The sequence below is a fragment of the Phaseolus vulgaris genome, chromosome 8 (genome assembly GCF_000499845.2).
Source record: "Phaseolus vulgaris cultivar G19833 chromosome 8, P. vulgaris v2.0, whole genome shotgun sequence".
NCBI lineage: Eukaryota > Viridiplantae > Streptophyta > Magnoliopsida > Fabales > Fabaceae > Phaseolus > Phaseolus vulgaris.
This window is the reverse complement of record NC_023752.2, coordinates 59440340-59453647: the sequence shown is the minus strand read 5'-3', so window position 1 is coordinate 59453647 and position 13308 is coordinate 59440340. Positions and strand designations below refer to the sequence as shown.

At 31.2% G+C, this 13308-nt stretch overlaps 1 protein-coding gene across 4 annotated transcripts; it reads left to right on the top strand.

Annotated features, from left to right (window-relative positions):
• Positions 1-2774: 2774 nt before the first annotated feature.
• On the top strand, positions 2775-13295 carry LOC137825757 (probable LRR receptor-like serine/threonine-protein kinase At1g06840). 4 transcript variants are annotated; one of them, XM_068631522.1, is made up of 21 exons: positions 2775-2904; positions 3198-3358; positions 4046-4196; positions 4671-4742; positions 4920-4991; positions 5295-5438; positions 5578-5649; positions 5761-5832; positions 7646-7720; positions 8144-8212; positions 8391-8459; positions 8623-8694; positions 8832-8918; positions 9158-9226; positions 9425-9906; positions 10453-10611; positions 10814-11097; positions 11354-11405; positions 11583-11833; positions 12381-12515; positions 12711-13295. In XM_068631522.1, the coding sequence occupies exons 2-21, from the start codon at positions 3259-3261 to the stop codon at positions 13056-13058; spliced, it is 2835 nt and encodes a 944-aa protein (XP_068487623.1). In that variant the 5' UTR covers positions 2775-2904; positions 3198-3258; the 3' UTR covers positions 13059-13295. The 4 variants fall into 4 exon arrangements, with proteins under 4 accessions (XP_068487623.1, XP_068487622.1, XP_068487620.1 ...); XM_068631521.1 differs by having other exon boundaries at positions 2876-2997; XM_068631519.1 differs by having other exon boundaries at positions 2880-3019.
• The last annotated feature ends 13 nt before the right edge of the window (positions 13296-13308 follow it).

Here is a 13308-nt window from a genome sequence, read left to right as displayed (position 1 = left end):
ATAATTTAATAAAAATATAATTTTTATTATTTTAAAATGCTTTAATTTTTATATTTAAATATTTCAATTTTTTTATTTAAGTTTAAGGGAATATAATATTTTTATATAAAATAAAAGAGATGAATTCTATTTTATTGAAGTTATAAAAAATGAATATTATTGATTAAAAAATATATACAGAGATAAATATTGATTTAAAAATTAAAAATAATATAAGTATTATTTTATGAAAAATATAAAAATATCTATTTTAAAATAATAAGGATATTATTAAGTGCAATTTAAGATATAAATAAGTTCTATTATAAGAATATGTATTATAAAGATGATTTAGAATGATGTAAAGATAAGTGCAATTTATATAATTAAGTTCTATAAGTTAAAATAAAGGTAAATTGGATCTCATCCTTCCCAAGCAACTAATTCAAATTTGGCAACTTAATTATGATTAGAAACTAACATAAGTAGACTTCTTCTTCAAATTAAATATTGATTTAGACTTTTTTTGCTGCCTTTATATGATTAAGTATGTATTTCAATAATAATTAAAAAAATGAGTTGATTTGAGGATTGGAAAATTAAAAAAAGTAATTTATTATAATTTTTAATTAAAAAATGTTAAGCATATTAACATAATATAATAAATAAATTGGTTCGAATTGTATCTAAACACATCTTAATTTGTCAAACTTTAACTTGAATAATGGAATTTGATATAGTCAACCTCTGTCAAAGTAGAAAATTGGTTGACCGTTGTTCTTTTTATATATATTTATCAACTCAAAGTTGAATCTGCTTCAAATAATTTTTAAATATGATGAAAACGAAATTGAACACTGGTTGGCTTTTGGTGCATGATGCTTTCTATGTTTGCTATATATAAATATAATCTGCATTAATATTTGTTTGTACTTGTGACTTAAAAATAAAATAATATTTATTTTAAAATATATTATATAACCATAATGTTTTATATTTTTTTATAGAAACGCATAATTTAAGAAAAACAAAAACATAATAATATTCCTAATTCATAATGAAAATATTTAAAGCAAATGTTTACCAATATATTATCATTTTAATGCTAAGTTTACCATATAAATTTTTCTTCAACTTCTTATTCTTAAAATTATTCACTCACTTCAAGTCTATATGCACAACTTTTTTTTATCCTTTATATATAAGAATTTTATTTTACACCATCAAAGTGAAACTAAATTATCTTAAATGGAATCAGGGGTAAATAAATCTAAAATGGATATTGTTTAATGTAAGATAGTTTTAAAGTAGAAGTGATAACTAATATGATGTTCGAATATTTTATTTTTAAAGTGAGAATTTTATATCATTATAAAATAATCACTATTTTTTAGAAGAAGAATTTTTTTTTATTTATTTTTTTTAACTTCATCTTTTATCCACTATAAGAAAATCGCAAATTATATACAAATTATTATATACAGATTAAAATTCGTACCCTAAACATTACATACGGATTATATTATTAATATAATTATTATTAATAATAATAAATATAAATTATATTAATAATAATAAGTATAATAAAAATCATAATATAAAAAAAAACTTATCTGATTTAATGGTTAATGCTTTGATTATATATATATATATATAAAATTTTCACGAGCAAGATTTTCTTTATTAAGGAAATATTGTATCACGCACACCCACACTTTTTTTGAAACACTGAATTTTACACCATAATACACATTGAAAGAAAGTTGATCCATGTATTATTCACTAATTTATTTATAGCCTTTGTTTCCAACAGAAATTAAAAACTATAATTTTAAAAAACTTAAAATAAACAAATAATTTTTTTTTCTTAGGAATGAAAACTAAAGAAATATATTCTGCGTCTTAGTTAGGAATGCTATAACTTTTATAAAAATAGCACTATAAACTAAAGAAAATAGTCTTTTGTAAGAGTTTAAATAAAAGAACTAAAGTCAGATAATTCAGATCACCCAAAAGTAAATAAAAAAACTGAACTCATATATATCTTACATTTTTTTTATGAAAAATTATTATTATTTTTTCTTTTTGTGGGAGTAATTATGCAATTATTTAATATTTATTTTTATATATTTGATCAATTATTTTTAATTTGAATTTTATGTTACTCATAATAACTTATATTTTCATTTTATATTGGAAATCGCATATCGATTAAAAATTGTGACAATTCATTCTTTATAAGTGGATGAAAACTCCATTTCATAAGTCGATCTTATGAGGTTGAGTTAGACTTAAAGTCGATTCTTAATATACTAAAATCTTTATTTTCATAAAAAATGTTATAAATTCTTAAAGGAACATTTTGTAAAATTTGTTCCTTTACTCTTTTGAAGTTTGAACATTCAAGTGCCTCTTTCTTGTGCAATTCAGCCATCAATGATCCAACTGTTAAATTAAGTATACAAAATATATTCTTATCTTTATGTAACACCTCTTGAAACAAAAATAATTTTAAAATTAAGGACCAATTCTATATTAGTAGCCTATATTTGATTCCAGAAAGTCAACAGGACCAGCTGCATAATTAAATTGAATGTGATTAATTATGTAACATGAATCTCTGGGTGTTTGGTTCCACAAGTTAAAAATGACCAACTCCACAACGAAAAGTTCTCTCCCTCTTTCTAATTAGTTAAGTTGATGCTTACGCATTCACCTATGTTGACAATTAAATTAGCTACAGTAATGAAAGTGATGGCCTTCGTCACCACTCCTAAACTACACCTGCAATTCCACGCTGCATTTGAGACCTGGTCAGAAGTTTGCATTCACCTCATACTAAGTTTTCAATGCTAATCTTCTTTGTTATAATCACATATAAAGTTATAGTCCACGTGTTGCTTCTCTCATAATATTTGCTTTCAGGTTAATTATATATACAATCTTCTGTGCTTTTGGGATAGGTTCTGTTGTGTTGTTCCCGCAAGTGGGGTTCATTTTTCTTGTTCTAAGCTTTCAGTAAGAAGGGTTTTCTTTTAAGGTTTGCCATCTTTCTGGGATTTTTTTCTTTCACTTGGATATGCATGCATGAAGTTGCTTTTGAAAAGGGTATTCTACTTTGATTTGATAGCTATTTGTGTTTTGGATTTAGAAGCATATATGGGGTGGTTTTTAAGTGCACGCAAATGAATGTTTCTAACTGGTGTTGTTGTTGCTAGGGAAAGAAAAGTAAAGCTAGAAGAGACAATCTAGAGGCTTGGTGCGTTCTGGGTTCCTGGGATGTATCTTTCAAAGGGTTGTAGGTGTGAAGTTGTTCTCTGTTTGTGGTTTTTCTGCTATTTCCTATTGGCTGCTAGTAAGGTCACTGACCCCACAGAAGGTATATTCCCCTCCGTTTTGTCTTTTGTTTGAATACCATGGTTTGCATTTTTCTTATGATTCTGAAAGTGGTAGTAGGAATGGGTTGCTTTAATTGCATATATTATCAAATGTTTTTCCCCCTTTGATGTGGATCAAATGGGTTTTTATCAATATATTCTGTTATAATGTAAAATATTATCAGTGAAGCTATTAGCAAAAAATGGAAATTTTGTATAAATATGTCTCTAGTAAAATAATACATCTCATTTTATTTGTTGTGATTGGAATAGTTCTCTCTCTCAAATTATTTACTACTTAGAATATCAATAAAATATTAATAAATTTTTCCCAATAATGGCCTCAAGAAATATGAGCTAGTAGATGTCCAGTTGCAACTCTGAAAGTAATTAATCATTTATGAAAATATGGGTGTTTTAGTCAAATAATATTATTTTATCTCAGAAGTGGGCATAAGTAAAAGCTTCTTATGATGTGTGCATTATCTTAATTTGACAAATTAAAGGAGATGGAGGGAGTAATATTTAGATTCAATAGAAACATTCATTTCTGGTTTTCTGCCAAAAAACATATGGTGCTGCTATAGTTTCTTTTCATTTATTTAAAAAATAATATGTTTATAATGTGTAATGTTGTTTTCATCTGGCTCTCTTGATAGTGTGATTATTTCATTTACTTTAACATGCAGTTGAGGCATTGAGAAGCATAAAGAGAAGTTTGTTTGATATTAATGGAAATTTGAGCAGATGGGATCGTGGAGACCCCTGTACATCCAACTGGACAGGGGTTATGTGCTCCAATACAACGTTAGCCGATGGCAATCTACATGTTCTACAATTGTATGACTTTAATCTCCATTTTTTGGTCCATGTTTTATTAACTTTTCTCCCTTTAATCTGCTCAGTTTTGAATGGATTTACGATGGTTGTTGTGAGTCCAAACTTTCTTAATCACTAACTGTTTAGATTAGAAAAGTTAGTACTCAAGTGATTACAACAATGGCTGTTAGGTATAAGTGCAGAAGGCTGTATGATGATATTTTCGTTCTATCTTGACAAATTCATATATCTTGAAGTCAAAGCAAAATTTCTGTTTAACTATACCTTTCTATCTTTTCATCAATTCTCTTTTACTTCTAGAACCAATACTATAATTTAATGCACTGCGCAATAATCCAGTGTCAAGCAGTATACACATGTAAGCTTCATAATTCAGATTATACTTTCTTGATTGCCTTTTGACACATCTCTTGGAACAACTTTTGCTACCACTATTGATACATTTGTTTGAGAACCTTTTATTTTTGTCTGTAGGCAACTACTGAATTTGAACCTGTCTGGAACTTTGGCACCAGAGATCGGCAACTTATCTTATTTGGAAATACTGTAAGGAAGTGGCTGCATTGGTGTTTCTAATGCAAACCGGTTACATACGAACACTTTTCAATTTTGCAATTTCTAGCTTCAAGTTTTGTAAAAATATAGATTCATTTGAATATTTCCATTCTGTAGCAGCTTGCAATTACTTCCTCTACTAATGCTTTTAATTTGCATTCTTGAAAGGGACTTTATGTGGAATGACATAAGTGGGAGTATACCGAAGGAGATTGGCAATATCAAAACTTTGAAACTCTTGTAAGTTTAGTCATCTATCTTGGCCAGCATGCTGGACTATGACACATGATTGAATGATTTAGTAGTCTTATATCACCTTGATGAATTTTTTGATTTGATTTCCTAGTCATTTATACATATTAGTACTTGAACAAACACATCTTGATAAAACGAGAGTAGTGTTTTCTTAGGAAGTTTAAGTCAAATACTTGTTTCTATAGGACTGAAATTAAATTCAATTGGTTGCATAAATAAACGGCTGGTTTTTTGACACAAGGAACTACAATTTCTGCCTTCTTTCTTATCAAATCATTTTTTTTGCAGACTTCTGAGTGGAAATAAACTAACAGGGGATCTTCCTGAAGAGCTTGGCCATCTTCCAGTGCTGGACAGAATACAAATTGATGAGAACAATATTACAGGATCCATACCATTATCATTTGCAAACCTGAACAGCACAGAACACTTGTAAGATTCTTTATGATTATTACTAAAGTTTTAAAAACTACCAATCTTGCTACTCGAATTCTTTTATTTATCTACCTTTGACATTTCCTTGCATGAAAATGAAAGAAAATAATGCCTTCTTGTTTTCCCAATGGAGCAGCCACATGAACAACAATTCACTTAGTGGACAAATCCCAGCAGAGCTTTCCAAACTAGGAAGCCTTATTCACCTGTAAGTTATTGGTGACATGATTGCAGTCATTGACATATTTCTCTGGCTTTTATTTAATCATTCATTTCCACATTCATATCTTGTTAACAAAATGTATCTTTGGACATGCAGTCTTCTTGACAACAATAACTTGACAGGAAATCTCCCATCCGAGCTCTCTGAGACTCCAAGCTTAATGATACTGTATGATTTATTATTGTGTTAAATAGGCTTCTTTGCATGGCTTTGAGCTCATTCAGTTATCCATTTTTTTTGGATGAATAGAGCGCATATTCTTTATGTATGTCAGGCACATCTTACTTGTCTTCCTCTGGTTTTTAATCTCTTATTAGATACTTTCATTCTTTCTGACAAAATGTCTGATTTTGACCAAATTAAGCTTTTCATTTGAATTTTACATGATAATATCCGCTGCCATTGTGGCCCTATCAAAATTTGTGGAGCACTATTTATAACTGTTTTGTGTATCTCTCTCTTCACTTTGCCAAGTCTAAAACTGACATGAGGCATTATTCCTTATGTAATTAAATTACCTATTAGTATACTACGTATTCTCATATTTCAAATATAAGGTACCATTAGAACTCTTCTTTGTTTTGAAATTTTTTCTTTAGATATGCTTGCCCTTGGAAATTTCTTAACAAATTTATGTTATGATACTCCCCTTCCATCTTTAAAATGTTTAGCCATTGCTTATTTCACAGAAGTGTGCATTTTTTTTTATCAGAAATGAATAAATAAAATTAAAAGATACTTGAGGTATCTCAACCCATATACAAAACCAAAAACAATTACACCCTGCTGGATACTACCAAACCCATACATAGAGCTTCTAGCAGGTAAACCAGGCTTTATAACTCCAAGGGCAGATCCAAGGGTGTTTTAACAAAACTAAAGGACTCTAGAACTAATTACCACCAAAACCTTCCTCGGGAACCTAGGGAAAGTCAGGCAAAAACCTACACGAGAAACCTTGGGTATAGATCCCAAAGGTCTTCACACCTGCTGTGCCCCCATGAGCTGCACAGAGAACTCCAAATGCAGACCCACTCCGGTACACCAACCCTTTGTCAGCCAAAAAAAAATGACTCCTGTTTGCTCACAGTACCAAATCAGTATACCACACCACTCCTTCACAGTCTACATCCTTAACAGAACTGTGCATTAACTTAGGGAGAACTGTTTTACTGAGACTTTGTTAAATAAAAGAGGCATTGACAATGTGTGACTATTAAATATGATTTGGTAGTGCATAAAAGAAAATTTGTACCTATTTTAGTTTTTTTGGGGGAGAGATAAGAGTGAGTGATAATGTACATAGATGGGGAATCTGGGATCAGTTTGTACTTAACCACCATTATAACTTGCCCTTCACCTCTGGCCTCCATAGACCAGTGTTTCAGACCTCTATGGATCCAAGGAAAAAAGAAGGAAATTATGAATTTATACAAGTTCGAATAATACAGTTGAAGGAAGGTCATTAAGTGGAATGTGATTAAGATCTCTAATGCTCTGACACCTTATCAGGGTTCAGAGATTTGAGAGGAAAATTTTAGAAAGAATTTCTGAATGATAAAAGTCAGAGTTCTATTAAAAGAATGTTATTTATACATAGACTGACCTAACTGAGTTGAAATTGACTGAAAAATAACTTTCTAACTGACTGAACAACATGCTACAGATCTAACAAAGGAACCTAAGCTAACTGTTGACAGATGATCAACTGTAGTGAAGATGGAGTAACATGCTCATACACTGTGAAGTGATGCCAACCTATTATTACAAATCAGAATTGAAAGAAGAGAAATTCTAAAGTTGAATATTATAAACCTAAGAAGAGAAATTCTAAAGTCATAATATTGGAAAGTTGCAATTTCTGTCATTGTACTTTTAGACCCTTTAGTTTTTTAATGTTTTTGTTTCTACAATGTTAGCTGAACTTTTAGACCCTTTACTTTTGTTTTTAAGTAACTTTTGGATCTTCTTGTTATTGCAGTCAACTCGATAACAATAACTTCGATGGAAATAGCATACCAGAATCTTATGCCAACATGTCAAAATTGTTGAAATTGTAAGTGCATTTTGTGATCTTGTGTTTGTAAGTAAGTTACCATTACAAGGAGTGGAGCTGTGGAAGCCTTTATTTTAATGTATGGTGAATAGCGATTTAAGAGATTCTAAAACCTTTGTGATTTCTAGTACATAAAACTTTCAATTAAAGAGAAACTTGCAAGGTGCTTAAACTATTAAAAAATACAATTATATATATTGTTTTCAAGTGAGTATATTCACATATTGCTGCTAGTTTGTTACTGTTGCATAAGGCTGATATCCAAATTATTTTGGGAAACTCTTATCATTTTCTCAATTTCCTTTTTCTATATTTGGAGGATACCACATTGTCATTCCTTATATTTAGTTATTTGAGGAGAAATGATCCGAGTGTAAGGTTGATGGTCCATATGTTCTTATTGGTTTTTCATGGCTTTATCAGAAGCCTTAGGAACTGCAACTTGAAAGGACCAATTCCTGATTTCAGCAGGATACCACACCTTACTTACCTGTAAGTTTAGCTATTTCATTTTCTTTCAAATTATTTTATGCATTGATTTTATTGGATTTTTATCAAAAAGAAGTGGCTGCACCTGACAAAATAAATGAGTTAGACAATGCACATGTTTAAAATCCGTCCAAGATGGTCAGTAACTGTTTCAACTGATTTCTGTTTCTATGTATTCCAGTGACCTTAGTTTCAATCAGTTGAATGAATCAATTCCTACCAATAAGCTATCAGACAATATGACAACCATGTAAGAACATCTATTACTTACAAATCTATTGGTCATGCATTAGTTGATTTGGGTTTCCCCTTACAAATATTTTCCTCATGTTAAGTGGTTGGAGAAAATATTCCAAATATGATTACATGGATTGGACTATGTTATAATTGTCTTACTATGAGGACTTGTGCAGTGACTTATCAAACAACAAGCTCAATGGAACAATTCCAGCCTACTTTTCTGGTCTTCCACGTCTTCAGAAATTGTAAGTTTGTCTTTTGTTTCACCCTTTCTTCTTCTACATCAAACCGTAATGTATTTCTACACATACACATACATACACACATATATAAAAAACTGCTATAAACAACAATTGTTAAGACGTGTCGTTCCCTATGACAGGTCAGTTGCAAACAATTCAATTAGTGGCACTGTTTCTTCTACCATTTGGCAGAACAGGACTTTAAATGCAACCGAGGAACTTATCTTGTAAGACATGAAATGATAATTGTGCAATTTTGCTCTTGTAGATTTATATTTTGGAGCACAAATTTAGGGTTTAGGGTTTATAAATTTGTGTTCTTCATTTTTCTTCTGCTGTGGGTGATACTATGTGTGAGAAGAGAACATGAATATGTCTGTATATTCCCAAGGCATCTTGTATCCATACAACTGTTTTGTTAGCTTAGATGCCTTTTAATTTTTTGTTTTGATTTGCTCTGTTGCAGGTACATGCAGCATAATCAACTTACAAGCATATCAGGCAGTACAAATCTTCCTCCAAATGTCACACTTATGTAAGCTTCTAAACTGATTTTTCAGACGCACTAATGTAAGAGTAGTGGAGAGTTTTATCTTTTATCTTTGTCATGCTTGTTCAAAGTAATAATATAAACCCTTATGATAAAGGTCAAATCTTGTTGAACATTGATTAGTATGAATTCCATCTTCCTTGGGTAACTTGTCACATTATTATTGAAATCATTGTTTTTCAGGCTTGAGGGAAATCCTGTATGTTCGAATAATAACTCCTTAGTTCAGTTCTGTGGACGTGAAAGTGATAATGACAAGGATGGAGGCTCCACTGTTGTCTGTCCAAGTCAAGGATGCCCCCCTCCTTATGAATACAATGTGGAGTGTATCTGTGCTGCCCCATTGATTGTTCATTATCGGTTGAAAAGTCCAGGTTTTTCAGATTTCCGTGCATATGTGAAAGAATTTGAGAACTTCCTGACAGATGGTCTTAGTGTGCATACTAATCAGCTGTTCATTGAGCGTTTTACATGGGAAGAAGGGCGGTTGAGAATGAACTTGAAGCTTTTTCCAGAATATGTTGACAATACAAGTTCTCGTGAGTTCAGTGCAAGTGAGGTTATTCGGATTAGGGACATGTTCAGAGAATGGGATATTCATGACAGTGACTTTTTTGGTCCTTACGAACTCTTGGACTTCATTCTACTTGATCTTTACAACGAGGGTGAGTTACAAAAACTTTTGATGATATGATTGTCCTAGAAGTACTTAGACACTGTTAACAAGAAAATTGAAGTTGAATCTCAGTCAGGTGGTTGAACAGTAATCATGGAAACTTGTAATTGAATTGTTTAAAGTTTATGCAGATTGAGTTAAGACTTGTCTAAATAAACTCCTCTATAAACACTTTTAGAAGAGAAGAATAAGAAGAAAAGTGTGAAATGAGCTCGTTTTACTAACTAAAATTATTTTATGGACAAGTTAAAAAAAGTAAATAGAGAGAGCTACATATAGCTAGATGAGTGAGTTTCTACAGATTAGCTTATGCATAAGTTAATTTCAGTTGATTGAGAAACCCAATTCATTTCTCTCCTAAAGTTGTTTATGAAGAAGCTTGTACAAACAGACCTAGAGGTTCTCTAGATTTTATTAGGAACTCAGGCTTTTCATAGTATATGGAATATTTAAGGTTAATCCCATCTATGGAATATGATATTTGAAAACTGTTTTATGGTTGATCAGTTGTACTCATATACGGCTTATTATGCAGCGATTACTCCCTCTTCAAGTTCAGGGATAAGCAAAGGTGCACTGGCTGGAATCATCTTAGGTGCAATTGCCTGTGCAGTTACATTATCTGCAATTGTTTCCATTCTTATTTTGAGAATACGCTTGAGAGATTATCGTGCACTTTCCAAGCGGCGTAACGGTGAGTACCTTACAATGAGTTAGCCTATTACTTTTTTCCCATTTCAAATGTCTTCAAGGCTTTGGCTCTTTCATAATCTGAACTCTAGATGTTATTGCACATATTTTTTTAGGCATAAATATATTCTAAATCTATTTTTCTGTACCATCAAGAATGACTTGATTATATATATCTTAAACAAAGGCTTCTAAAATTTTCACAGCATCTAGGATCTTGCTAAAAGTTGAAGGTGTAAGATCATTTGATTACAAAGAAATGGCCTTGGCTACAAACAATTTTAGTGCGTCTGCTCAAATTGGAGAAGGGGGTTATGGGAAGGTTTATAAAGGTCGTCTTTCTGATGGCACTGTTGTTGCCATAAAACGTGCACAGGAGGGTTCACTGCAAGGTGAGAGGGAGTTCCTTACAGAAATAGAATTGCTATCAAGGCTACACCATCGCAACCTTGTGTCTCTAATTGGATACTGTGATGAAGAGGGTGAACAGGTAACTTTTCCTGATGGCATATCGTTAAAATGAGGGAGTAAAGCACAACTAAGCCTATTCTTTATGATTCTTAAGGCAATGGTTATTTTGATACTTAATTGTGACGTATTTTTCAATGAATTATAGCTAGGAAAGTTAGGGAATCCAAATTCATATTCTCCTTTGAAAATATTTTGGTTCTATTTCTCCCTTAAATCTTATGTCCTTTTCTGACTAGTTTATGTGTTCTGTTTGTTTTGTTTCTTTGTGCTTGCAGATGTTAGTCTATGAATATATGCCAAATGGAACCCTAAGGGATCACCTTTCTGGTTTGTTTAAACTTCTATCATCAAATTTTCTGTATTTCCTGTATAAGTTTTCTTGTTCTTATTTCTGGCTCCAATTTGGTTTCAAGTACAAAGAGACTAACGTTATAATTTTATTCTTAATTTAATCAAAAAAATGCCTTTCAATGTCTTAACTATGTTGGTAATGTTTGATGACAGCTTATTCAAAAGATGTTCTTAGTTTTTCTCTAAGGTTAAAGATTGCTCTAGGATCAGCAAAAGGTCTTGTATATCTACACACAGAAGCTAATCCTCCAATATTCCACCGAGACGTGAAGGCGAGCAATATATTATTGGACTCTAGGTACACAGCAAAAGTTGCCGATTTTGGACTTTCACGACTTGCCCCAGTTCCAGATATTGAAGGAAATGTACCTGCTCATGTATCCACTGTGGTAAAGGGGACCCCGGTATGGTTAACTGCATTTGCTTTCACTATAATTGAGCATGTGTTTTAGGATGAGATTTTAAATTATATTAAAGTATGAGACACTATTCTACAAAATTTAAAAAGGTCAAATGTAGTAGACCGATGCCTTAATTCAAGTATGACTTAAAGATGAGCATTGTTGGCATATTTCTTTTGAAAAAATAAAGAGGCTGAGTTTACAATTGATATTTATAGTACAAGTAATTGATATTTATAGTACAAGTCTATGTAAAAGAAAAAGATAAATACTTCTCTGTATTACCATCAACACATATGAAACATTGGGAGGGAGTTTGATCTTGATAGCAACTCAAAGTGAGGGACTGTTTAGACAGTCATGCGTAGAAAATAACTGCTGCCAGTCATGTTAGTGTTTGGTATAGTTTAATAAGTTTGACGTTTGGATCTTTGAAACCAAAATACAAAGATGTATATAACTAATTCATTGGAAATTATTTTTTATATATTGTTTAAGGTTGATTTTATCCGTTCAATGATTTAATTTTTCTATTTTTGTACTCATACAGGGTTACCTTGATCCAGAGTACTTCTTAACACGTAATTTGACTGACAAAAGTGATGTTTACAGTCTGGGTGTTGTATTTTTGGAACTTTTGACTGGAAGGCCACCAATCTTTCATGGTGAAAATATAATTAGACAGGTATGTCATGGTTTCTCTTGGCAATTTAATAAAGGTAATTTGAGTTAACTTGGTTTAACTTGTGTAGAAGTTAAACTTTAACATATAACAGAAGATTAATTCGTTTCACCTTCTTATTTTCTTCTTCGTATAAGTGCTTAATGAAGTTATCTAAGTAAGACCTAAATCTTTTTGTTTCTTCCTTTTTTATTTCAGGTTAATATGGCATACCAATCTGGTGGAATTTCTCTGGTTGTTGATAAACGTATTGAGTCTTATCCATTTGAGTATGCAGTGAGATTTTTGACTTTAGCCTTAAAGTGTTGCAAAGATTTACCAGATGAGAGGCCTAAAATGGCAGAAGTGGCTAGAGAGCTTGAATACATCTGTGCTATGTTACTTGAGCCAGATTCCAAGGGAGTTGAATATGTTACAAGTGATTCTTCTGGTACAATATTGAGTTCACAACCTTCATCATCTACTATAAACACTCCTTTTATTTCAGGAGATGTGTCAGGTAGTGACCTTGTCAGTGGAAGTGTACCAACCATCAAACCGAGATAGAAGTTCAAAAATTATATCTTTCTTTAGAAAAAATAGTTTATTGAATCTGAGGATGTTAATTAGTACCTTGTGAATTGGACAATGAAACCAAATTTACTAATTTTCATTTATTCTTTTTGTGCTACTTGTATGATAAATTGACAGAGAATTGGCTAGTTAGTTATAATTAATTAATTTTTGTAACAGCGACAAAAATTTGTTTATGATGGTGCATTCCAGGTACTTTTGAAGTACTAATCACATGTCTTTT

Excerpts from the sequence above, each read along its gene's own strand:
- LOC137825757 (XM_068631522.1), top strand. The coding sequence starts at position 3,259 with ATGTATCTTTCAAAGGGTTGTAGGTGTGAAGTTGTTCTCTGTTTGTGG. Across the intron at positions 5,833-7,645 it reads ACTCCAAGCTTAATGATACT|TCAACTCGATAACAATAACT; the intron begins GTATGATTTATT and ends TTGTTATTGCAG. Across the intron at positions 8,213-8,390 it reads ATACCACACCTTACTTACCT|TGACCTTAGTTTCAATCAGT; the intron begins GTAAGTTTAGCT and ends TATGTATTCCAG.